Below are 26,329 nucleotides of genomic sequence, written 5' to 3'. Positions count from 1 at the left end.
TGTTGGCACCGATATTTTCACAGACAACTGATAAACAGAAACATTTCCCCAAGTAAAATTAACACATTTTTGTGGTGGGAAAAAAAACAAAAAAAAACAAAACAGGAAGTTGTGTGTTTTGACACCCAGCTGGGATTTTGCCCCGCTGCGTAACCTTCATCTGTGTTTAGCGCACGCTGCATTACCTGTTCATGTCATCCACTCCATCTGCCGCGAAGTAGAAACTCTTGACCTTGGGGTGACAGGCTTTGAAAGCACTGGAGAGACACAGGGAGGTTTATTTTTGCAGTACGTTCAACAGTACGTGAACTGCACACGAAGGAAATGCACACGACTGCGACACAGAAGCGTTTTCTTCGAGCACTTACTACTTCTTGCGGCATTCGCTGGCCCGGTCGATCTTGAACTCCGGAAGACTGACGAAACCCTCGGCCTTCTCGTCCTGAACCGGCGGACGGGAGAGAGACATGAGGAAGAAGCTCGTGGGAAGTAAAGGGCCAAAAGGACAGCGGTTTGTTTCAGTGTGGCTTTCCGAACACGCGCCGCTTTCAGGGATCGTTTCAAAAGCTTTCGGTTCGTTTTTTTTTCAATGTCTCAGGCTGCGGATGCATTTTCGTTAAGCATCAATCAAACCGTTTGACGACTTCTGATTGATTTTGATCACCGAATTAAATAGGGTTTATCCTCTGGGCACCGTAAATGTTCGTACAAAATTTCACTGCAACTTGACTAAGAGTTGCTAAAATATATCGTTAAAAATGACAAAAATGTCAATCTCATGGTGGTGCTAGAGCAAAAGCTGCGAGTACATCAAATACAGTACGGTCTATCCTCTTGGAACCAAGAATGTTGGTTCATGAAAATTCGACTAATGGTTGTTGAGCTATTTCCAAAAAACAGGGTCAGATTTTAATTTTAGATACATTTTTTTGGGGGGGAGGGAACCATGAATCTTTACTAAATCTCAGCTGTTGAGATATATCAATCTGGACCATTTCACAGAGAAAAACGTACATCGACATGTCCAGAAAAATTCCCAAAACGTATACTTTATACAAATGTAAGCTGAAATCCTTTTACCTGACTATTGATCCTGACTGTGTAATATTCTTAGCAACAAGTCTGACTTCATGGAAACTTCTCTCTTTGTCTTTGTCACCCGGCAGCAACCGAGCTGTTTCAAAACCCTGCGTAGCTTCCATTGAAATCACACCAAGCATAGTTTTGACAAATTTCATCATGACTTCTCACTTTTCAGATCCCTGCTTCCTAAAATGTGTTGTAATACGTTCCAAACTCTGGGAAACGCGAACTTTTTTGTGTCGGGGAAAAAGGACAAATTCAGGCTGGGAGACGTACCTCCTCGTTGATGTACCAGTATAGGCAGTTGTCCTTCAGAACGAACCAGTACTTCTTCCACTTCTGAGAAAAGTAACCTTTCGCATCCCTCTTTCTCCACAGCCAGCCCTCGCAGTCTCCTCTGCCCAGCGCCTTGCAGGAAACACGCCTCCGACTCAGCGAGGCCAAAGCTCGTCCTGGAAACAACACGGGAGGAAACGTGAAGGCGGCGACGTTCGCGAAACAGAAAGACTATAAAAAAAAAAAAAAAAAAAAAAAAAAAAATTTAATTTGAAAAAACTGGAAGAAAGCATGAACTCAAAGAGGGGGAAAATGTGTCATTCAAAATGTAACGCATCGTGCTAACTGCTGCTTGTAAGTGCTCGCTCCTTGTCTTTCATAGAAGTGTGAAAAATAGCTTGTCACAAAATGCCACGTCCTAATGTAGCGGTAATTCTTGGCGAGAATTCAGTCTGGATTTTGAGCGTTTGACGGAAGGTAAGAGGTGTTTCATAAAAATTGCCTTTTTTTTCTTTTCTGGCATAAAAGCCCTGTTACATTTATTTTTTTACAGCAGGCTCCTCTCGTTAAAGATTACCGAGAAAACTTGGCTACCAATTTAGGAAAATTGCGCTGTATGAAAAGTCTTTTAACGAAGCCGGTGAGTCCATATTCCATTTTACTTCTGTGGCGGCGTATCTCTAAAGGAAACAACTTTTCCTCCACAGTGCCGGACACAAAAAAAAAGAAAAGGTCTAAAGCTCAAACATGCAATGTGGAAAGGTTTGTAGTCTACAGGTGATTAATAAGTTATACACCCTGATACCGAAGAAACTACACATCCTGAAAGTGCTCTTGAATGATAATGTTTCTCAGCAGCAGCTCCAGACTATAAAACTGATACCATCACGAATTTGGCTTTAAAAAGAGGATTATTGTTCTCTCACCACTGGAGCCAAAAAAAGTAACTAACATTTCATTACATGTTTGATGAGAGTGCCAGTCGGTCAGTGAATCATCAATTATCACATTCATTTTTTTTTTTTAACTTTGATGTAATTGCTGTAAACAAACAAAGCCGCCGAGGAAACGTGCAGATGGAGCGAAAGCTTTCAGAGTTTCTCAAGATGGCAGATGGTGAACGGAGTGAAAGGCCGGTGGAGAAAAAAAACAAACAAGAAATCACTTCCATCATGTCGATCGAAAAAGAAAAAAAAACAAAACCCGATTTGGTCAAAGAGGCAACGACACTGACGACGGGGAGTAAAATCAGCTAAAGAAAACAACAACAACAAAAAACCACAGTAAAGAAAAGAACCGTGGTCTCATTCATTTCAACAAGACACTTTCATCTGTAGCTTTCATCTGTACAGTGATGCCTGTCTGACATGATGAAACACTGCATTGTGAGATGTATGCACAGAGACTGAAGGCTGCGTCGCCGGCGGTCCAGTCACAGCTCATCAAAATCTGTGAAACGAGCACGATGTGTTCAAATGCAAATACGGAGCTCTCTGCACAGACAGCGAGAGCACGACACGATTACAAAGAGGAAAAACTGCTTCTGTTCTTTCTGTTATCATTATTAATGGGATCAAAAAATCAACAGTTGTTTTTTTTTAACTGATTAAAACAAACCAGAAGTCAAGATTTCTTTAGAGTCCAACAACCAAAGTCCCTTCACCTACATATAAACAATAAAAGATCAAATACATTTGGAAAATGCATTAAAATGACACTGACACCAACAATTACTCAATTAATCAATTCATTAATAGACATTTAAGGAATTTATGAAGCAAAAATACAAAAAAATGATAAATGATAAATGATTGCAAACTTAATATTTGTGGAGTTTAAACTGTCAGTGGAGCAAAACAAACAATCTGAAGCCAAATTGATTGATTCATTAATTAGTTGATGATGTAAATAGTTTGTAGTTGCGGCTCAAAGACTATTACACTTTTTATAAGTCTCAAAATAAGTCATCACGCAAGACAATGAACGAATGAATGAATAAGAAAATGAATATTCATTACATCACTTGTCCCCCCCCCCCCATAGTGTTAAACCAGGGTTGTACCTGTGCTTTATTCTCCCAACTTTTCTCCATTACGTCTGAAGGAAAATGACCCGAGTTGCAGATGTGTAAAATGAAGTGTTCCTGAGGTTAGCAGCAGCAGCTGCTCTCCCATTTTTCGCAGCATGAATCAGCTCGAGTGACTGAAAAAGTGACCACAACTGGCAGCGTGTGCTCCCACCGAACAGGTGGCGTTCCCGCTTACCTTTATTCTTCTTCCTGGTCTTTGACTGCAGAGATGAAGACTGCTGGTATGTCTGAGAGAGGAAGAGAGGAAGAGAGGAAGAGAGGAAGAGAGGAAGAGAGGGGAACAGGCTGTCAGAATGAATCAGTGGCCTTTTGTTTGCTGCAATGAATCCTGGGATATAAAAGATGACAGCTCTTAGGGAGCGATGAGAGGAGGCACAAAGACAAATCTCCCCTCTCTCATTATCTCGCTCGCACGAACACACACACACACACACACACACACACACACACACACACACACACACACGCACACACGCACACACACACACACACACACAGGGATGGAAAAATCGACCTCACGGAGGACGTTAGCACCTTTCACACCTCTAAACATAGAACGGAGCGACGGGAGGGGGAAGTGTGTGTGTGTGTGTGTGTGTGTGTGTGTGTGTGTGTGTGTGTGTGTGTGTGTGTGTGTGTGTGTGTGTGTGTGTGTGTGTTTGTGTGTGTGTGGGGGGGGGTTCAGGTGGCACAACAGGACATGCAGGTAATGTGTGAGAAAAATAGAGCTCTGTCGCCTCGTGGATCAAAACAGAAACTTCTGCAGGAAAAATGTGAAGGACAAACATGTGAAACAGAGGTTTCCAAAGTGTGACACGACGGGCTAATAACGCCGAATCATCAATGTAGATTTACAGAGAGTCACTTTGACACTGAAGAAAACCTACAAATGTGAAGATTCTCAGTTTCGCGAAGTAAATGTCAAATTTTCCAACACACGGTCTGATAGCGCGGGCGGCCGCTGAGGTTCTATATTTAGCGAGAAACCGAGAAGTCGTCGTGGCGTTTCGCCCAAATACGTGACCTAAAAACTTTCTCCACGCTATCTCTGATTATCATCCTAAAAAAAAACAAACACAGTGATTCACTTTCTCAATCCCACAGGCTCTCCTGCACGTTCTCCGCCTCACATTAGACTTATTAACTACTTCTGTTGTAAAATATATCTGACCGTATTTCCGTCGAAACTCTCTCGGACATTTATTCACGTCCGACGAGGTGTGCATCACGTCGTCGTGCTCAGATTTGACTTTGAGTGACGCCTCTCAGAAGAGTCAGTCCGTGTTTATTTTCCCTTTAAGACCCGTCGCCTCGTCCGGAGCGGCCGAACTCTGACGTGACCTCTCTCGGCGGGTCGGGTGGGGCAACAGACCAGCTCTGATGTCACAACATTACACGTGTCCGAGCCTGGAGCGCGGCCACTCGCAGCCCCGGCGCTCGGCGGGACGGATGACACGGTCGCCGCCCACTCCCACTGACACGCCATCTGCCACCGCAGCGCCCGTGCGCGCTGTAAACACACACCGAAAGCGCTTTTAATTTTCCAAAGACGTATGAAAGGTCACCGCCGGGCGAACCGACTGCCCGGAGCGCAGGGCGCCCTGCACTAAGACGGACAGGCGGGGCGGACAGGAATAGGAGGGAGGGGGAGGGAGTGGGGGATAATGACGAGTCAGCATTCGCTCAGATTCACATTTTACTTTCTCACCAGGGGTAAAAAAAATAAAATAAATAAAAAAGCCCGTGTTTTCCTTTCTCTAAAGTCTCTCGAGTCTCTGACTGTCGAATTAGTATCACAACAAATCGGAAAGAGGAGGCAACCGAAGGGAAGTCAGACGAGTTTCAGAACCTGCTTCTCCGGTTTGTTTTTTGAGCCGCAGCCTGCAGCTGTTTTTATGCAATCGTGAAGAAAGTAACTGCAACTCGGCTTTGAATTTCAATTTTTTTTTTTTTTTTTTTAACACTTCAGATGCTGCGTTGACGGTACGAGCCAAGTGTTGTGCTTTCCTGCTCCACACTTCCGAGATAACACCTGTCAATCACACTTTGTATTCCTTTAACTTCGTGTTAAAATTATGCGTTTTTTTTGTTTTTGTTTTTTTGTCCTTCGTGTCGAGAATCATGACGCTACGTTCATGTCTGCACGGTTAACAGGTAACTGGAGCCACGTGTGCCGATTCCTTGCGGTGACACGCCGCTGATATCAGATTGTTCTGTCGCCTGAATTACACCGACAAAAATTAAAAGTGGTTATCATGACAACGAGGAATATGCTAAATTAGTTTGAAACACACTTCCAGTTGTAAGAGACTCCATTTTGGTTTTGTACAGTCCGTGTTGAATTCATATGATTTAAAAAGTAATTAAAAGCCTCATTTTACAGATGAAGCCCTTGTATTTTATATTAGAGTCACAGACTGATTTGTAAAGCTCCATTACTTTCGCAATTTGTTTACAAGTTAAACTTTCTTTTTTTTTTTTTTACACAATAACAACATTAGATCAACAAATTTCTGTGTTCTGCAGCATGCTTATTATTGTAGGAAGTGATTACATATGACTTATTATTAAGTAGTAGTTTAAAAAGATTTTTTTTTTTTTTTTTTTTTTTTTAAATCACAACTTTCCTTGACTGGCAATTTTTGCTATTTACTCCAATTTTACCGCAAAAAAACAACAACCTCAAAACTCCTCAAATTACATCGCAATTTTTTGAGAAAAACCACAGCAAAATCCAGCACAAAAAAACTCCATGAAGTCCTGGAGGAGCTGACTTTAGTATCAAGTTGATGACAAAATTCAGAAAAGTGACTGTAGTACCGTAGATGCTGTATGTACTGTAGGTTCTAGACAATAACAACAACAACATGTGGGAAGGTATTGACAAGTGCAGGAAAACCACCGCAACTTGTGGAAAAAAAACCAAACAAACCAACCAAAAACAAAAAAAAAAACAGTAGTTGTGTATGGACATCTTTTGAGTCGGATGATTGGGATAAGTTTTCTTAAGGACCCAAAAGAAAGACATCTGGATTTGTACACAGAATTCAAGGTGAGAGTTTCAGTCATGTCGAAATGAACTAACTGAAAATAAATAAACAAACGAGAGACAGAACCTAAACAAACAAAGTAACTGTCTTACGTGATAAATGGAGGCGGGGTCTCTGGGGGGCGAGTCTCTCTGATTGGTCTGGAGGACGTAGTGGGAGGGGCTTTGGCTGTGGTGGCTCCGCCTCTTGGCGCGCTTGGCCGTGTCATTGGTCCGCTTGCCCGGACGAGCCGTGTGGGAGGAGTAGTCGTCGCAGGCGTTCCGCTCTTCGGCGCAGGACAGTCCCACGTAACGCAACAGCGACGCCTCTGCGAAACACGATCAGGAGATAAATAAATAAACCCGCCAACATTCAGTATCAATCAGAGGTATCGATCTTCTGTTTGTACCCGTCTTCGTCACTGGTGCGTAGGATGAGGTTTTCTGGGTTAATAAGAGACTATAAAATATATAAATAAAACAGTAAAAGGTCAAATCATCCGGATTCTGAAAAATTAGGGCAGTTTGAGTAAAAAATAAATAAATAAATAAATAAATAAAAGGTGAGTTTTTGACCTTTAATCAGCGCATCATCACCGGGAGAATCAGTTATCGTGAAAACAATCTTGAACGCGCTGCAGAGCCTTCAGATGGGATCGAACCTATCGGTCTGATTTGTTCACCCTTTAGTTTTAGCAGCTCCATCGGTTTCATTAAAGTTGTTTTAGGGAGACTTCAGAGGCAGAATCGTGCATCGTGTTTAATCCCCCGATCGATAAAACAGGTCACCGATCATCGCCCGTACGACCGTTACAAAAACCACTCTCTCCATCCGCCGCTTCTCCGGCGTTTTGATTGAATATTTAGCGAATAAAACTAATGACAAAAGAGCTCAATCAACAGTAAACAAAACCAACGTTTTAGACAGAATGCATTTGTTTACAAAGTCAACAAGTAGACGAAAGTCAGCGCTTACATCGGGGAAAATGAAACGGAGACAAATTGTTGTTGCGCAGGCTGGTTTCAAATCGGCTTTAACTCTTATGTCAAAAATTAAGACACGTCAGTCTGGTTTGTAGAATTATCGATCGTACAAACGGCTAAAAATAATCGGACGAAGAAAAATATTAACGTACGCCTGGAAACCGTGCTGCTGGCACGTAAATGTAAACAATGTGATTTTCACAATAACAACAGAGTACAGTCCGACTGGTGTCTGTTCGGAGGACTCGGAGCCTTTCGGCCTTTAAAGGTAAAGTAAACCTTTCGGTCACAAAATGTTGCTCGTCGGGAAACATTTCGGTTGTTTCCTGTGTGCTTTAAGTGCTGTTAAAGTCACATCGAAATGAACCCCCTAGTTTTTTGAGATGCCATATTTTTTTTATTTTTTTTTATTTCCGTGCTGGCAGTCCAATTCCCCGACGCTGTGACGCTGCTTATTTGCGCGACTTCATCCGTTTCGACTCCCGGCGTCTGTTCCACCTCTTCAACTTCTCTTCACCTCTCCGCCGAGGGAGGAAACCCAGGTTTCTCTCTCCATCTCTCTCTGCCTCTCCACGTTTCCCACCCTCTTGTCCTCCCCTTGGTTGCTAGGCAGCGGCCAGAGAGGAAAATGAGACACCGAGAAGAGCTGCTGTCGGCGTCGCCATGGCAACTGAGAGTGATTCAGGTGGAGGTCAGGGAGAACAGTCTTTTTTCTTTTCTTTTTTTTTTTCGTTTATGCCTCCTCTCACGCCTCCTTTTCTCTCTCTTTCTCCTCTCCCTCCCTCTTTATTCCTCCTCCCTTCACGGCCGCCTTTCATTTTCTCTGCCTTTGTGCCGACCCCTCTACCTTCTTCTTTTTTTTTTTTTTATTTTCCCTGTTTGTTTTTTTTTTACTACTTCTCTTATCATCCCCTCTTATTTCATTCCTCTGTGATGCTAATCACAGGGAGAATTAAGAGAAAGGGATGGAGACGCACACACACACACACACACACACACACACACACACACACACATACACACACACACACTGATGTCTTTAGTGACATGAACATTTAAAAAAATAACCTAACAGCCTCTTCAGGAGACACATATGCGCTCCACACGCCGGCGCTCACCTCTGCGGTTTTCTCTGTTCAGCTTGGCTGGGTCTTCGTAGTCGCCCACCCAGTTACACTCCACGGGCATGGAGATGGGCCTCAGCCTGCCTACAAGTGTGTACACACACACACACACACACACACACACACACACACACACACACACACACACACACACAATTACAAAACTTAATATCAGCCTCGCCAGATGGGTCGGTCGACACAAACTTATGCTGGGCGTCCAGGAGTTTTAACCTCTGCTGCAGATCCCAAAGTTTCCAAAGAAAGATGTTCACCTTTGTGTAGTTTGTGTCGAGTGAATGAACGGATGAAAAAAAAACAGGAACTCACTAACTGTGTCTGTGTGTTGCTTTGAGTGTTTCACATATTACAGATTTAACCAAGACGTGAATCGAGCTGATGTTGTCAGATTTAAATAACCTTCAAAGCTACTTAACCTGCAGGATTCTTGTATGTATTTTTACCTGCGATGTAACGGGCCTCGTCTCTTTCTGTCGGAGCTGCAGGTGGACACTGACTCTCACAATCGTTTCCCTCTAAGTGGCTCAATTCAGCAGAATGAGATTAACACACACACTCAATCATCACGAGAGCGCACCGTATGTGGGCGTGGTGCAGTACACGGGCTCCTCCTCCTCTCGCCGGAGAGACTCTTGGTCCAGGAAGGAGTTCGGTGATTCAGAGCGCTTAGCGACGCTGATGCCACCATGGTTACGGGGTGGCTCATCTCCAGACAGGGCTCCTGTCTCGTCTCTATGGCAACAGCAGAGGCAGATTTTCAAAATGTAAATCAAAGTCACGAGTTTATCTTTTACTGTCACCAGTTGTGCTCTTTGTATGGTTTATATATATATAAAAAATTAAAAAAAAAACCACACCTGGGTAGGTACGGCTCAGCGGGCGGAGGGGGGATGAAGAGGTCCTGGAGGGCGGAGCTCTTGGTGGGTGTGCCTGAGGGCGTGGCCGAACTGCTGCCCGGGCTTCTGGTTGGCTAAAGAAAGTAGATGTGGTTAGGAAGATATTTTTTTTTTTTTTTTTTTTTTTTTTAAAGGTCTCTTGTATCTTAAATGTTTGTCATGAATCTTATTTTTCTAGTTGTAAACCCAACTTCTGTAACGTAGATGCTAACGAGGATCAGTGTGTGTGTGTGTGTGTGTGTGTGTGTGTGTGTGTGTGTGTGTGTGTGTGTGGAGTTTCCAACTGTTGAAAGGTTCGATGACAACGAAATAGTAAAGCACTTTCTAAAAAGTTGAACTCAACACCCAGTGGAAATCCTTATCTGGATTAATTTCTCTTGTACGGCTCCCGATTGTATTCTAATCTGACACATCAGAAAAAAAAAAAATTGGAATGGATTAAAATAAGTTTTAAACAGGTTAAACAAAACTTCTTTAGAGAAGGAAAGCGCAGGCAAAATATGAAATTCTTAACCAACTCTGCACTATGATTTAATATAGCATCATATTGAATTGTAGACAAAAATTCCTGATAAAGATTTTGCCATATTACACTTATTTACCAACAGTTTCAGTTACTTTTAGCCTGGTTCCAGACCTCTGAATTTTTTTTAATTTTACCTTACAAATAAAGTGATCAGCGTTCACCCAGACCTCAGCAATCACTCTGGTGAACACAAATGTTATTATAATCAATAGGGACAAAGGCAAAGCCACAAAAATAACACCCAAGCTGTGATAAAAACTGACACGTCCTTCCTTTGTGTTTCCTCCTGATTGTGCAGAGAATCAGTGCTAATTAGGGAGATACCATTTCATAATTCGCGGGAGCTGTGGGAATGTGGGCGGAGGGTGCCGTCGCTTCTCCCTTCCCCCATTCACTTTTCCAGGGTGTTTCGGCCGGCAAACAAAAAGAAAAAAAAAAAAAAAAAACTACGCCGAGCCACAGCTCCCTGACCTAATTACACGCTTTGGCTGCGTCCGTACGGGGGAGAGGGACCACCGCGGGGGAATTATGTGGGCCAGCGCACGGTTTCTTTAATAAAGTCTATAAAAGGTAGAGCCGGTCCCCACCTGCAGAGCCAGAGGTTTCCAGCGCATGTTCTTCAGCAGCGCCGGGGCGGAGCTGAGCGTGCTCTGCGGGCGCTTCTTCAGGGTCAGGGACACGACGCCTTTATCGGCCCGCAGCGAGCCGACCAGGTTGCGCAACTGCCAGCCCACCTGCGGACGGGAGAAGGACGGGAGCGTCAGGGGCATAAAAAAATTAAAAAAATTAAATTAAATCATCCTCCTGGAAAAACGCAGCAAACAATCACGCCCCGATTTATACACTAACGAGCGTTCAGAAGCAGCCTGAAAGTTTGAATTGTGTCCACGTCGTGGTTGGATCTCGCTCGTTGAGCCTTCTGTGCAAGGCAAGTGGGTGTGGAGGTGGTAAGTTCTATCTATAGAGCTTTCGTGTGATGTAACCTGCCCTCAATTTGAAAACAAATGCAATCTTAGCATATATCTTCTCACATTTAAAAAAAAAATAAATAAATAAATTTTACCCACTATTTTCACATCCATTGCTGAAATCTCTCGTCTGAGATTTTGTAAACAAAAACAAAATGGCTACCGGGATGCGATGATTTCTGCTTGTTGGCCTCATCTTAAAATTGTACTCACTGGACTGACCTGAGATCTGATCATAATGCCAAAGGAGGCTGCGAAGAAAAAGTGAATGATCTGATTACACTTAAGAGGTCGTCCCACAACAAAAACACAAAACACAGACCTGGAACTTCCTTTTAAGGACTCGATAACACGACAGGCTTAAAAACAAGAAGTGAATCTTACTGTAAAATGACTATTTATATAAATCGTTTTCGATTAAATGCAACTTGTAATGCCATATTTTGCCAGTTGGGGGCAGCAGGAACAAACTACGAATACGTGACAATCATGTGTGCAAACGGTTTCGGATTTACACATTAAGCAACCTTAGCGTTTATTTGAAGCACCTGACAATTTTTTTTAAATTTATTTATTTTTTATTTGAACTCCCCTCTAAGCTGTTTTTGTTCTCCACCAACTCCCAAGAAAAACAAGCCTGTCTTCAGATGCTAAATCAGCTACCATGTTCAACAGCGAGCAGATAACTGTATCCATCTGCTGTTGGTGTCGAGCAGGTGGCTTGTAAGAAGGTTTATTAGAGAATGTTTTGCTGAAAACAGACAATAGTTGCAGCCAAAAATGACCAAAACAGTAAAGCTGCGAAAAAACCAAAACAATGAGCGTAAAAGACAATAAAATGCTCTAAATATGAGCTAATTATCTGTTGAATTATGGTTATGGATGACCCCCCCCCTCGCATGCTGAACATTTGTATTTGATCCACCAATATTATAAAAAATAGGAATATTTACATCTGAAAAGCTGTAAAAAACAAACAAACAGGCATATATTTTCAATTATGATAATTTGAGAAACATAAAAAAAAAATCTGCAGATTTTTCATCAACAGCAGAGGAAATTCTTTAGTTATGCACTATATGTGGGTAAAAACGGATCAAAACAGACAGAACGGCACTGTAATACGCATATCATCCAATTCAGATAATATATTTAGATTCACGTGTTTTACGTTAGGAAGATCTAAGCACGCTAAACCCGCAAACAAACACAAAAACATGTATTTCAAGGATATAAGAAACCCACCACTGTCTGGTGATTGACTTGAATGACTTCATCTCCTGCATGGATCTTCTTACAGCGGTCAGCCGGAGACTACAGAGACACAGAAGACAGAAGTGGGACAGAGAGAGAGAGAGAGAGACTATGAATTGATCTGAGGGTATCGATCGCTGTACGCCGGCTGTGGAGAAGTTTCACAACAAACTGTATTTTAAACAAGATACTGTAGAACAGGGAGGGGAAGCCTTGCAGAGTCAGAGTCATCCATACAGAATCAGATATGCTGTTATGGATATAAGTGTCAGATTTGTTCTGAGGAAGAATCTGCTCTCTACACACACACACACACACACATACACACTCACTCCGGGCATGCTGGGAAATCTGCAGATAAAGTGAACCGCCTGCTGCAGCTCAAGGTGTGAAAAATGGGATTATAAGAGTCTCTCACCCCTTCGGTGGTTCCGGTGATCACGTGGAGGCCGTCGTAGGTCGACTTGATGTACATTCCCTGATGGACAGAAAAGTGTTTCACAAAAAAAGACGGTCAAAAGTTTGAAGAGATCGACTCATTCAAGATTTTTTTTTTTTTTAACATGCTGCTCTGGGGTCTTTGTCCTGTTGAAAAACGAACGAGTGCCCCACTGAGCTCAAACCAGATGGTGTGTCTCTGCAGGATGTTTGGCCGAATGCAAAGGACTGACAATAGGATTTCTCAAGATTTAGGTATAATTCAATCCACAGCCACAAACTTAACTTTTTTTTTTTTTTTTTTTTTTAAATCGCTGAAGTATTAATAAGACATCCAGTGCTCTTGCTCAAGTATGAAAATGTTCCGTCGTGGAAATGTTTTTCATCCATATTTGTTCAAATGAATCAAGACATCGAACCGTTTTCTTGTCTCTTTTTTCCCCCTCAGAAAGTCATTCAAATGCAGAAAAGCACATCGATTTTACAGTATGTATGTTATTGCCATAAATATTGTGTGACCTCATATTTTAAAGGGACAGTAACACACAGCGTTTAATATAGCTGCAACGTTTCTTCTTCATCTGTCTGGGGACAAACTGAAAGGGAGGACAAAACCCACGTCAGATAAACGGAGTCATTACCAGGCCTTCGGAGGTTTTGATGTTGGTGAGGTGAACCAGCTCGAGGTGGGCCGACTGGGAAACCAGCGGGTCCGACGACACGCACACGATGTGCTCACACACCTCCGACAGAGTCTTACACTGCAGAGGAGAGGAAAGGGAGGACGGCAAAACAAACGGGGCTTTTATTAAGACAACAGAGAACTTGTTTTTCTAAGAGACCTCTTCGCCACCTGCGACAAAAAAAAAAAAAAAAAGGCTGCTGCTGCTTTTTCTTTTTCTCTTTTGGCTTCACTGAGGTGATAACACAAATACAGTCGTCACTAGTATTTTCTTTTGATAATTAAAAAGCGTGCATTTGGGTGTATTTACTGCGGGAGCTATTATATCTACAATATTTTCTTTGTAAGCCTGCAATGAATGACTAAATCTGCCCCCTTTGTATTAAATCCCAAAAGTGGCCATTTGATTTCGAGTCAGATTGAAGTTTGATTTCGGGCAAACAGCCACTGTTCTTGGCTTGATTTTGTGTTTCATTATCTGTGAAATAATTGTTTCCCCTCAAATATAATGGAGGTAGATTTAATTTTGTTTTTTTTCTTGGCAGACACCAGACTCCATTCAATATGCTGTCAACAGTTTCAGGGATCATTTCCCTGCTAGAAAGTAGCTGGAAGAAAAAGTGCTGACTGGGTTTTTCATGGATAATCTGCAGCAGTGGCTCCCAAACTTTTGCAAGAACATTTAAAAAAAAAAAAAATTAAAAAAAGACAACGTTTCCTACTGTATTGACATATAATAGATTTTTTTGCTTTTAAAAAAAAAAAAAAAAAAAAAAAAAAGCCGTTCCATCTTGTAACTTGTTGTCATTTTGTTAAATAAATTGAACCTGAATCTCGACAGCGTTTCTCGCGTCAGAGCACCCGTTGTTTTGTAATTATTCCCAAATGAATCCAACTCGTAGGTCTCCTTCACAGCAGGCACGCCGATTTGTCACAACAGGGAAAGCCCCAAGTGAAACTAATAACATAACGATGGCTCCGTTCCAGCGATTAGCGACGCCATTAGTTACACCTGCGTTTGACAAATCACAGCGTCCGCTGTGAAAAAGGTTAATTAAACTTTAGCTGCCATCCAAGTTTGGGAACCACCGATCTAAGTACGGTAATTGGGACGCTTTTGTGAAAGTTAATGTTTCTGTTCAATCTTTCAAATGTCATTTGTAATGCTGCGAGCGCCGCAGACTAGATGAAGGGGTGGAGACGATACCTCCGGGCAAAAAAACACTCCAAACCTCGTCGCTCAGCAGGACACAACAAAACAAAATGTGTTTTTGTCATTTATCAATATAACATTATAGGAAATGTGTGTGTCTGCTGTCTTGCCGAGAAGAAGATGAGAAAATCGATAATGGCGACAATGAGACTGAGATATCAGGAATTTGTATCTGGTTTCACTTAAAAAAAATATATATATAACATAACCCTGCAAACTGTGGAGTATTCAAATTGTGTGACTTGCAAAGCTAACGGTACGGATGAAGCAGGAGTCAGGAGGCAGTTAGCTTAGCTCAACAAAAGTTACAAAAAAATATAACTACACGGCACCTCTGAGGCTCATAACTAACATTTCTTTAAATCTCATATGTCTAAATTTTCATTTGCGCCCATCAGTGCTTCAACAGAACATCCAGAGGGTGAACCTGAGACCAGATATCGAACCTGGTTTTTTTTTTTTTTTTTTTTAAATTTTGTTCCGTCTTTTAGTCGGCGTCTCCTCTAATAAACAGAAACTTTTCCCCTGAAATGTTTAAAATTGTTTAAAACAGTTTCATCTCCTCGGGACTCTTTGGTCTGAAGTCCAGGAGAGAGTTAGGCTAGCTGTTTCCCCCTGCTTCCAGTCTTTATGCTAAGCTAAGCTAATCGCCTCCTGGTCATAGCTCCGGTGGTGTTGATCTTCTTGGGAGGGCAAAAAAAAAGTACTAAATAAATAAATAAATAAAGGGAAAAAAGCAGCATCACTTCCTGGAAGCGGCATTAAAGTACACTGCAGCCAAAGTTTTTGAGTTTATGTTTTTTTGTGGAGTATTTTATCAGTATGTATGAGGGGGGGAAATGTGGGGTGGGGGGTGGGGGAGTGGACGTTATATACCCATCATCAGAGAGCAAGTAAGAGACAGCTGGCTGAGGAAGCAGGACTCACCACATGAAGGATTTTGTTCTCCGTCTCAAACACTGTACAGTCCTGGGGGACGAGAAAAATTTAATGTAGCGCGAGCAGAACATCCTGTCTCGCAAAATAAAAAAAATAAAAAGTAAAAACACTCAACCATCTCATGCCGTTCACGCTGCTACGGTAACCGCTGTATACTTGTGTCTAGGCCTCCTGGCATTAACTGAACCCCGCCACCTGCACGCTCATCTATACCCTTCCTGAGATGAAGACGCCCACACAAACAAGACACACGTATTTATAACACACATCAGTCACACCGAAGAAAGACTGTAAAGGACATAAATAGCAAAGAATCGAGTCTCGCCGGGGGACTGCGAGAGTCGGAGGCTGCTGCATCACACCCACGCACACACGCACACACACACACACGCACACACACACACACACACACACACTGCTCTGAGAGGGGGGGGGGTGGGGGGTTATGACAAACCCACAGCAGCTCCCCTCGGCCTCGCACTTCAAGTAGAGGAGAATAACAGCTATCAGCCTTCAAAAACACACACACACACACACACACACACACACACACACACACACAGAGATGCACAAACAATTGCACACACCTGCTGTACAATGGTGGTGAGCTCCAGGCAGAGCTGAATGACATTATTTCGGGTTACTGAGTAGTCTGCCACTGCAGCAAAAGGAGACCTGGGAGGAACAGATAACACAGCAGCATGTCTCAGCGTGTTTCCGCCTACATTAGGTGATGCGCACAGAAGACGGACAGGAGTATTGTAGTGAGGGAAAAAAAACAAAAAAACGCCACAGACATCGAGCGTATGCAAAACACAGACAAAGAGAGAGAGGGAGAAGCTTTACGACCCTTCGTATGTAAATGAAACCGTGAGGTTGTACGCGCACTGTAAACAAATCGCTCAAGTGGCAACGCGTAGCTGGCATGACCTAAAAAGGCGCTTACATCGGTGTGAAGCTGCAACGAATGATTATTTACATTACTTATTCATCGCCCAAGCATTATTTTTGGGGGTTTAATTAATAGTTGTTTGGTCTGTTAAACGACAGAAAGTTAATTCAAATTAACTTTATAGTTTCCCAGCCCAAAACCCAACAGATATTCACTTAAGATCAGGGCTGCGCAGCATTTAAACATTTTTTTTTGATACTAGTTCCTGGTACAAATATTCAGTTTCAATGCAGTTTGAAGGTGGACAGTGTAACAAAGGTTTGTTTACTGTTGCTGCAATTTACAAATGTCCCCTAAACGCCTCACGTGCTATCAGTGGATGCTAAGAGAAGCCTCCAGTTTACTGCGACTCAAAACCGTGTGTATGGGAAGAGTGAAATAAAATGTTCAAATGATTTTCTTTATCTACCTCCCAAGCGGAGGCTCCAAAGGATGAATGCAGGATGTCACTGACGCTGATGAGATTTTACTGCCGAGTAAAAGCGGCAAAAGGTTTTAAAAAAAAAAAAGAGGCTTTAAAAGAGGCTGCAACGTGCTCCTGGTTTCCAGGTAGGTTTAGGGGACAGTCGGCTCCTTAAAGCAGAGCGTCAACAGTCCTCCTCAGAGGACCGGGGGACACAGCTCCGGTGGACGGATGAAAGAAGGATGCATTTAGTGAACCAGGTAAATAGGCCACCCTGTTCTGAGTGCACCAATTTTACACACTTCATGCCGACTATTTGTCATTTCAATCCAGGTTTTTTTTTGGAAACAAACAACAACAACAACAAAAAAAGCTCAGTTTGGGTCTGGGTGTTTAAAAAAAAACAAAAAAAACGGACAAAACAAAACTTTTTGTCTGGCTGAGATAAACTGTGTGAGAGGGGTTATTAAGACCACTTTGCATTTATTACGCTGTTTTGCTTACTGGCATCGTCCAAGTCGCCAACGTCTCCCACATGTTTGTGTGCTCGGTCAGAGTTTCCACTTTCGTGTGAAACGTTCTGATGTCAAGTTTTGTTTTTTTGTTGGTTTTTTTTATAAAAAAAAAAAACCTATTTTCCAGTGAGAAGAGGGTCTTTAAAGCGGTTTAAATTTTTTTTATTTTATTGCTCAAACACAACGCTTCTAAATGAAGCCCTGGGCGTGCTGGAGCATAATAGACTATTCAGGTGTGAACAAAGTGTTAACGATAAGGAACGTACTGCAGCTAATGGGGCGCTAATCACTGCGCACACACACACACACACACACACACACACACACACACACACACACACACACACACACACACACACACACACACACAAAAGGGACGAAACCAATTCACATACCGTGTCAGAGAGAAAAGTTGCCGCGCGTTCATCGCACACATTATCAATACGATGTAATGAAATGAACAGAGAGACGCGCACTCGCTTCTTTTGTTCTAAAGACCCAGATTGAAATCCGGCCGCAGCCTCTAGTGTATGATTTATCTGTGGTGTGTGTGATTTGGGTCATCAGTATCGAGGCTGAGCGCTATATATACATGCAGCACCTAAGGCTACGCAGACTGTTTGCTAACCACCAGGCTCCCGCCCTCAAACAACACTTCTTTCTTTTTTCTTTTTTTTTCTGTGTGTGTGTGTGTTCCCGACGACGCCGTGACGTCGGCCGACTTCGAGATACTACAACTCCTCAGATCCATTATTCATTGCTCCTTTTTCTCGAGAGTCACAACTCAGTGAAGTCTGAACACACAGGGCGTGATATCAGACACGTTTCTTTTAGATTCGGCGTGACTCACGCTTTCCAGGGATATTGCCGACTCCGACATCAAAATAAATCTGCGAAGAAACCGTCTGTTAAAACAGTCTTTGTAACTCCAGAAGTTGCCTGAGAATCGTAACGTTTTTTTTTTTTTTTAAGTTTTCTTTCATGTCACATTAATCCGCTGATAAAATGTCTGCACATTTATAAGTGCACCGCCAACAGCACCTGCTAATAGGTAATTCGGGATTGATTTAATTGGGCCAAATGGGCTTAAATGTGAAATTAAAAAGGCGGTTATGAGCAATTCTCTCAATAACAAACCCAGTAATATCCTCCATATTTTTACAGCCTTCACCACAGTGGCTAGAAATAGAAAGAAAAAAAAAAAAAAAAAAAAAAAGTTTTTTCCTTGCGACTGCATTTTGAAGCTATCAGCAAAATCGATCACGCATAAACTGGAGTGTCTGCGACCGTGTCATTAAATCATCGGTAGGTGGGTTTCAAACGGGCACATGAAGAGGAAATGAGGACTTCAAAGTAACAGAAACATGGCGAGAAATTTCATTGATCAGACAAAACATTTAAAGTACACATATATATCAGTGTTTTAGAGGCAGTACAGAAAATTAAAATCATCTGCAATGCAGCCATGCTGTTCTTTTCTACACAAAAAGGTGGCAAAACGTCTTCTTTTTTTTGTTTTTAAGGAACAAGAAGATGTTATACGTTTGCTGCTGCACTTTCTCTCTAATGACTAGGCTCTAATGACCAGCAATCACGAGGCGGATGAAAGTTCAGTTTTAACACGCTCGCTATGATAATTTGCTTCCGTTGTACAGCTTTTAAGACGGGAGTCGTCCTGAGGGTACGAATTCAAGACAGCTTCTGAGCCCAACATGCTAACCTTTTCCACATTGTCAGGGCCCCTTAATGAATCCACTCGTACCGTCCAACGCGCAGCTCTGATTTCAATAATAATTCAAATTTAAATTCACCCTGTTTTACTCGCTCATTTCTTGTTCTGCAGAAATCCATTTTTGAAGATGGGATTTCTTCTAAAGAAAAAAAAAAAAAAAGCTCTGGTGGGATGTTGAATCTATCGGCGCGCATTAACACAGATGGAAAATGTTCCTTTTTTTTCTTTTGTATAATATTGAGAATAAAAACGTTAAAAAATAAATTAAAAAAAAAAAAAAGATGTCTTTGACAAACGGCTGAACGCTGCGTGTCAGGAATGAAGAACAGAGAGCTCGATCCCCTTTCCTCAATGTCGCTTTGCCATTTACAGGTGGATCATTGTGCGTGGGCGGCCGCGTGTGCGCTTGCATAACTCTCTCTCTGTGTGTGTGTGTGTGTGTGTGTGTGTGTGTGTGTGTGTGTGTGTGTGTGTGTGTGTGGTCTGCGAGTGTGCGTTTTTGTCCGGGCGCGTGGGTGTTTCTATGGGTCTGAGGCTCGGTGCGTTTAAGCGCATTTGTGGTCTTGGATGTCCCGAGGACAGGTGTGGGTGCCTGGCATTTGGAGAAGCGATGTCAAAGAACTTTAGTTCTGCATCTGACGTGTGTGTGTGTGTGTGTGTGTGTGTGTGTGTGTGTGTGTGTGTGTGTGTGTGTGTGTGTGTGTGTGTGTGTATGTGTGCGTGCGTGCGCGCGCGCCGGAGATCGTGTCGAGTCATGAATAAATTAAGCTCCAGAGACGAGAGTAGAGAAACGTGGTGAGAAAAAGGTCTGACATTATATGGGAGAAAAAAAAACAACCCATATAAACCAGCTTCAGGAGACGAGCTTATGTTCTGGTGACTGGAGCTGTAACATGTAAAAAGAAAAAGAGGAGAATTGAGGGAAGATTTATAACTCGTGTTTCCATATTAGGCATAAATATGTTCGTTTTTGATTAGTTTACTACTTTTTTAGTCTTTAAAATGTCACAAAATATGGAAAACCGGCGTCAGCGTCATGTCCTCAGTTGTACGTGACACAAAGATACGCAGTTTACATCACAGAGACAAACTGAAACATTAATATGGTTTTTGTCCCTTTTTTTTTTGTTATAAAAACATTCATTAAAAATCTAATTGAATTGTTGTGGATTGGGCTGTTCTTTGTTGTTGTTAATTGATTAACCAGTTTCCAGAATAATCAATTCAGCTGTGATATCCATGCCAGTCCACTAGAAAAATCCCGGCTCAATGTTGCCGTTAGTGTCACAGCATGTGAAAGCTTTAGTACGATTATGTGCGATCTCTGAAACTGGACGGGAGAATTTTTCAAGCTTTGGATGATTTTTTTTTTTTTTGCTTTAGGATTTGTTGGTGTCAGTTATAAATAAGACTCTAATTTGTATTCGTAGAGCTTCACTGTTTGGATGGTTATTAGTGGAGATATAGACAGAAAATGAGGAGAAGAGAGATGGGGAATGAAATGCAAACACAAGTCCTGTCAAATCCTCGACAATTAAGTTACTTCACAGTATTTTCCTCTAATTCAGGACTAACTGATGTCACCTGGCGGCAAAGCATTTTTTATTTTTTTTTCCCCCTTTAGGACAGGAAAGAAAGATGGATAAATTCATTCAAATAAATTAATATCTGAAACTTTTAGTTAATTGCTGAGAGTTGAGATGAAGGCAGTTAGCTTAGCTTAGCACAAAGACTGGAAACAGGTGGAACCAGCCAGGTAACAAAAGCTCCCTGATGTATGAAGAAAATCACTTTCATTTATATTTTAATCTCCTCATCTAACTCTGTGGCAAGAAAGCCCCCCCCCCCCCCCAAAAAAAAAAGTAGCAACAGATCCACGAGCACGAGATAGACTCAGAGTATATTTGGAGAAGGTATCACCTGTCCAGCCAGGCCAGCAGGCTCTTGGCGGCGGTGATGAGGTCCACCACGGAGGTCAGCAGATCATTGGGGAGCCGCCGCGAGCTCCTGCTCTCCGATTGGCTGCTCCGGCGGCGCCCGGAAATGAAGTTCTGCAGGTTCTTGGCCGAGGCGCCGAGTTTGTGAGCCAGAGTCCTGACGCTCTCCGTCTCCAGACCCGAGTTCTACGCGTAAACACAGACACAACCACGGGTTAGCGCCAAACAGGGAAGCACCTTGAACATGAAATATTTATCACGAGTCCGTCGCGTATTAATAATTTAACGCTTAAAAAAAAGAAAGAAAAGAAGAAGACGGCATCATTTGGGTTTTTATCGTCTTTTACTCTGGAAACTTTGGTTCGATTTGAATGACGCGGCCGACACGGTGGACATGAATGAGTCACAGTGACTGAAGTTGTCGTTTAATCTATTTAAAGAATGCAGTGTGTGTGTGTGTGTGGGGGATGATGATGATGATGATGATGATGATGATGATTAGGATGACATTTATCCATTTTCCTAGTATTTCTTTTCTTTTTAGGAGACATTATTTGAATGAGTACGTGACGATGTGAATATTCATGTTTCAATCTATTTGAGGCATCACGACTTTTGGAGTCAGACGTGTTGACTTCACAGAAACAACATAAACAATATAATAGTGACAAAAAGCTGCTCACAGAAGGAAGGTGAGTTTACTTGTTTATTCTGTTTGGCGTTTTTCATATTGCATTCTTACATTTGATTCAATAATTGTCAATAAAACAGTCCCAGTTCCTCTTTAGGCATTTTATATATTCCACTTAGTATTGAGTTGTTTGTAAAAGTCAATGGTTTTTAGCTATCAGCTTTCCAAATTTAAATGTTTTTTTGTTTTTTTTATACACTCACCTATTTTTTTTTTTAAGCGCTGTTATATTTTCATGTCTAAGTTTGGGTCCCTATCAGGTGAATTAAAGGTGAAATTAAAAAAAATAATAAAAACAAAAGCAATCTTTTCAAACTCCAACATTTTCCCACCGTGAAAATATTCTTAATTTGTGACGGTGACGAGGAGATGCCCGGATTTAATCCAGGGCAATTTACTTCGGCGTTATTACGCCGTGCGTGCGAGCGGAGCGGCGTACGTTAAAGCTGCAGATGGAAAAAGAAGTTCTTAATGAGAGTCCAGCTCTGCTATCGAAAGCCTCAAAAAAAAACCAAAAAAAAGAAAACTCACCAGAGCGCAGAGCAAGTCGACGGCCTCCAGGATGAGCTCCTGGTGTCCGATGCGAGAGACTCCCAGCTCCTCCAGCTCGGCGTGGCTGATCCTCAGCAGCCGATCGCCGCACACGCCTCCGCGCTCAAAGACGCACACGTACTGCTGCAAGCAATCGTCCAGACCTGAAACCAAACACGCAGCATCGACGTGACGCACATTAAACTCATTTCCAATTCCGTTCATGGATCGAGAGCGGGAGATAAAAATACGCGTTCTTCCCTTCGACCTTTTTTTTTTAGCGTGAAAATGTTCGCACTCTGGTGTTAGTATTTAGCTCATCGCTGCTGCAGCCGCACGAGATAAAGTTATCGTCTCATTTATTCTCAAAAAGTCCAACTTTACAAATCGAGAAACGTGGGCTTGATTTTCGACTTTAACCTCCACATTTGGACTTCATTCTCAAAATCCCACTCTATTTTTTCCCCCCTCCTTAACATGGCCCTGATACTCCACTGCGATTTACTCTTTTATACCGCTTTAACGTGGCTAGTCTGTTAGTTCCCACTTCTACTACTGTATTCCGCCTGTAACTACATAAATATATTTACGGCACTTATGAGAGTTCACGTTAACGTTTGCTAGAAGTGATGGGGCCCTCGTCCCTGGAGGGGGACTCTCGTTCCAACACCGCCATCATTCTTCACGACCCGTCCAACAGCTCAGACGCTGCGAAACATGATCGATGACCACACGCATGCCCACTTTAAAATGATAGGTTTCAGGCAGTTTCTCCAGCAGTTTCCCTCTTTAAAAGTCCGCCTGCAGGGAGCCACGGATTTGTTTTAGGCTGCAGAGAAAAATGGCGGTTTTATACCGCTGCTTGTTCCAGTTTGATTCAGATAATACAACAGCTGCTGTGTCATGTTTTTGAGAAGTTTTCAGCTTGTTTGCAGTTGGGTCTTTTAAACCCAGAACAGCATACGGTAAAGTATGAAATACAGCTTGTTTTTAATAGACAACCGAGGGCCACAAAAGGCATTTTAGCACTCGGTTTGTAAATGTGTTACTTTGAGACCTGATTTATTGCGCAATGAGAGCGAATGGAAAGAGAAAGGAAAAAAGGAGGGTTTTTTTTCTCCTACATTGCTGAAGAAAATCGACCCGATCCGGTGTACTTTTTAGTTTTAGTTCCCGAACTGGAAGTCATACTTCATATTTTTCCAGATTAATTTCAAATGCAGTTTATACATGTTTACATTTGAACCACGATACAGTTTCAAACATCATCCGAAACATTTGGTTTTCATTATTTTAAATAACTCTAAATCATAACAGTGAAATTAATCCAAGAAGCTAAACAAGCCTGAATTACAGTATTTATTTTCCCCAAATTAAACTTTTGTTGCATCCATTAAACAAAAGAATGATTTGAAATGTCTATTTTCCATTCTCTTACATAACTACAAATTAGAGCCTCAGTATGGTTAAATCCACAGAGGACATATGACAATTCGAATGTGTTTATACGTTTAACAAAATGGCGACAATTGGAGTTGGATCAGAAATTGTTATGTCATAGCTTCCTTTTGTCTTATAGCCTGAATGTTACTTGGATTACTGATTTTTTTTTTTTATTGGATCATCAGGGCATGATAGTGTCAAATAAAATATGGTTTGGGTCAGCTGTTAGAACGCATAGTTTATGTTAGGGATTGATTATGGTTTGTTTTTACAAGAAAAGCTGATTGTTCATTGCAGGTTAGTGGTGGTCAATGTCCTCCAGAACTACAGAAAACAACCTGAGACACACTCTCCCCCTCTAAACTGCATGAAAACTAAAGATGTTTACCGTAACGCTTGACTTAATTTTCTTTCTCTTACAATGGATTTGAATAAAATTGGTATCAAAAACAAAGTGTCGTCAAGGAACCACCATAAAAGTCAAGGTATTGGTACTGGCATCAAAAATTTAAAAATGAACTCTTCATGTGTCTCTGTGTCCAAAAATGTCAGCAGAAGTATCGGCCTTTTAAGTTGAACTATAGTTCTGGAAAACAAAGTGGCTTCAGGTCAGTCCTATTTATGGGTTCATGTCCAGCTCGGAGTCTCTTAACGGTGTACCTGAATAAAAGAGTGAAGAGACTGGAACAAAGGGAGTAATGGATGGGCAATCAGGCAGCGATCCAGGTACGACTGGACTCTGTGTTGGATTGTGTAACGTCTGTGTTGTGACTATGTGTGGGACGGTCTCTCCAGATCTGCTAGTGCGCGAGTGTTCAAGTGGGCGGATGCGTGCATTGTTTCAGCGCACGCGTGTGTGTGTGTGTGTGTGTGTGTGTGTGTGTGTGTGTGTGTGTGTGTGTGTGTGTGTGTGTGTGTGTGTGTGTGCGTGTGCGTGTGCGTGTTTGTCTGGCTGTAGTGCGTTTGCTGAGTCAAAGGAAAGCAGATCAAGACAGAGCAGTTCAGCTGCAGCCCCTGGCTCCCAAAACAATGAATGCATCAAGCTTCTAACCTCTTAACAAACAGCCAGCTGGAAAACACACACACACACACACACACACACACACACACACACACACACACACACACACACACACACACACACACACACACACACCTCAGAGGAATGAGCATTGATTTCCCCCGCTTCAAGTCCCCACTTTATAATATACTCATCTATCATAACCGCACTAACAAAGATGGGGAGGAAGAGAAGGATAAAAAAAAATTAAAAAAGGAAAAGAGGAAAAAAAAAAAAAACCACATAAGCCAGCTGCTAAATTGCATGCAAACTATTTCTCACACACACACACACACGCACACACACACACACACACACACACACACACACACACACACACATTCCTTCTCTCATCAGCGACGAGCAAACTGCATTTGTCTGCTCCTGCACCCCTCCACGCCTCAGCTGCTAAATCTGAAATCTAAATGAAGCATTCAGTCCCAAAATGTACATGTGTCAAGTTCGGGAAACAAAAAAAAGAAGAAAAAAAAAAAAGGAATATAAGCCTGAAGTCTATCAAGATTTTATTTCTTAAAAAAAAAAGATTTAAATACATGCAGGTTTTGTGGCCTTCAAATAAAATGGAAGGAGTCTGTTTTGAAGATAAGACTAAAAAAAAAAAAAAAAAAAAAGTTTTTTTTTTTTTTTCACCATTATCTCATTTTGGGAGAAAACTCCACAAATTGATTCCACTATCTAAACACCCAAAACACTTCAAGTCGACGAGCGATATCTCGACGAGCAGCCTCCGCTGACAAGCATGAAAAGACTCGATAAGAATAAAGACATCACACTGCTCGGATGGGATTCGTGCTATAATGCCGGGTTCGGATCACTCGGGGTACAGTTGAGGCTCATGGAGAAACTTTAAATGAAAACTTCCAGAAAGAGGGAGAGTCTATATGTTCAGGTGGTGGCGCACGATTAAAACGGGTCCAGTGGTGCAAAGTAAATTGGTAAATTAGCCACAAACTCTTCCGAAATGCTTCCGTTTCAAGGTTAAATGTTGTCCTTTCTAACTGCATTCAACTTCTAATAACTAGTTATTAGGATAGTTTGATGTTCAGTAACATGGAGGACGGACGAAAAATGGCTGAAGCACAAATAAATAAATAAATGCAGAGATAAAAAAAAATAATAAAAAAAAAAATCAATAATAATTGTCTGTGTTGGTATTTTAACTTCACATGATTAAATGACTGTCTTGAATTCATTTGTTCGCTTCAGACGGGTCTTGGAGATTTACTGAAGAGTTTCATCAATCTTCTCTTTTCTCAACAAGACGGCAATTATTAGCAAACAGCATGTAGTTAATATCAGCTTCAACTGACGAAGCTGCAAAATATACAGAGTTAAGCGCCTTACTTTAAATTTGATGTTAGAACATTTTTTTTTTTACTCATTTAAGGCACCTAAAGCGCCGTCTCCACCCAAGGAGAGATTTTGTGTGGTTGTTTTTTTTTTATAGAGTGTTAATCACAGCCGATTCCTAATAAACGTCGATGCTGATTAAAACAATGTTGGCTCACGCCGACCGAGTGTTACTA

The 26,329-nt window shown here is 41.9% G+C and overlaps 1 protein-coding gene across 5 annotated transcripts in view; it reads right to left on the bottom strand.

Annotated features, from left to right (window-relative positions):
• Positions 1-26,329, bottom strand: part of cnksr2a (connector enhancer of kinase suppressor of Ras 2a) — a 59,605-nt gene that overhangs the window by 24,819 nt on the left and 8,457 nt on the right. For 4 of the 5 annotated variants that reach the window (XM_069159760.1, XM_069159756.1, XM_069159758.1 and 1 more), the window contains exons 2-17: positions 22,280-22,443; positions 21,041-21,243; positions 16,106-16,193; positions 15,507-15,548; positions 13,326-13,445; positions 12,665-12,724; positions 12,238-12,306; positions 10,612-10,758; positions 9,460-9,572; positions 9,180-9,334; positions 8,579-8,668; positions 6,591-6,805; positions 3,624-3,675; positions 1,360-1,535; positions 369-442; positions 186-257 (exon numbers count right to left, since the gene is read on the bottom strand). In XM_069159760.1, coding sequence (XP_069015861.1) covers positions 186-257; positions 369-442; positions 1,360-1,535; positions 3,624-3,675; positions 6,591-6,805; positions 8,579-8,668; positions 9,180-9,334; positions 9,460-9,572; positions 10,612-10,758; positions 12,238-12,306; positions 12,665-12,724; positions 13,326-13,445; positions 15,507-15,548; positions 16,106-16,193; positions 21,041-21,243; positions 22,280-22,443 — 1,840 coding nt within the window. The remainder of the gene's footprint in view (positions 1-185; positions 258-368; positions 443-1,359; positions 1,536-3,623; positions 3,676-6,590; positions 6,806-8,578; positions 8,669-9,179; positions 9,335-9,459; positions 9,573-10,611; positions 10,759-12,237; positions 12,307-12,664; positions 12,725-13,325; positions 13,446-15,506; positions 15,549-16,105; positions 16,194-21,040; positions 21,244-22,279; positions 22,444-26,329) is intronic. The other variant, XM_069159759.1, reaches the window with a different exon arrangement.

The sequence above is a fragment of the Embiotoca jacksoni genome, unplaced genomic scaffold, assembly GCF_022577435.1.
Source record: "Embiotoca jacksoni isolate LCO1_2020_lvr unplaced genomic scaffold, fEmbJac1.0.p SCAF_25, whole genome shotgun sequence".
Taxonomy (NCBI): Eukaryota; Metazoa; Chordata; class Actinopteri; family Embiotocidae; genus Embiotoca; species Embiotoca jacksoni.
This window is presented reverse-complemented; position numbering and strand designations above follow the sequence as displayed.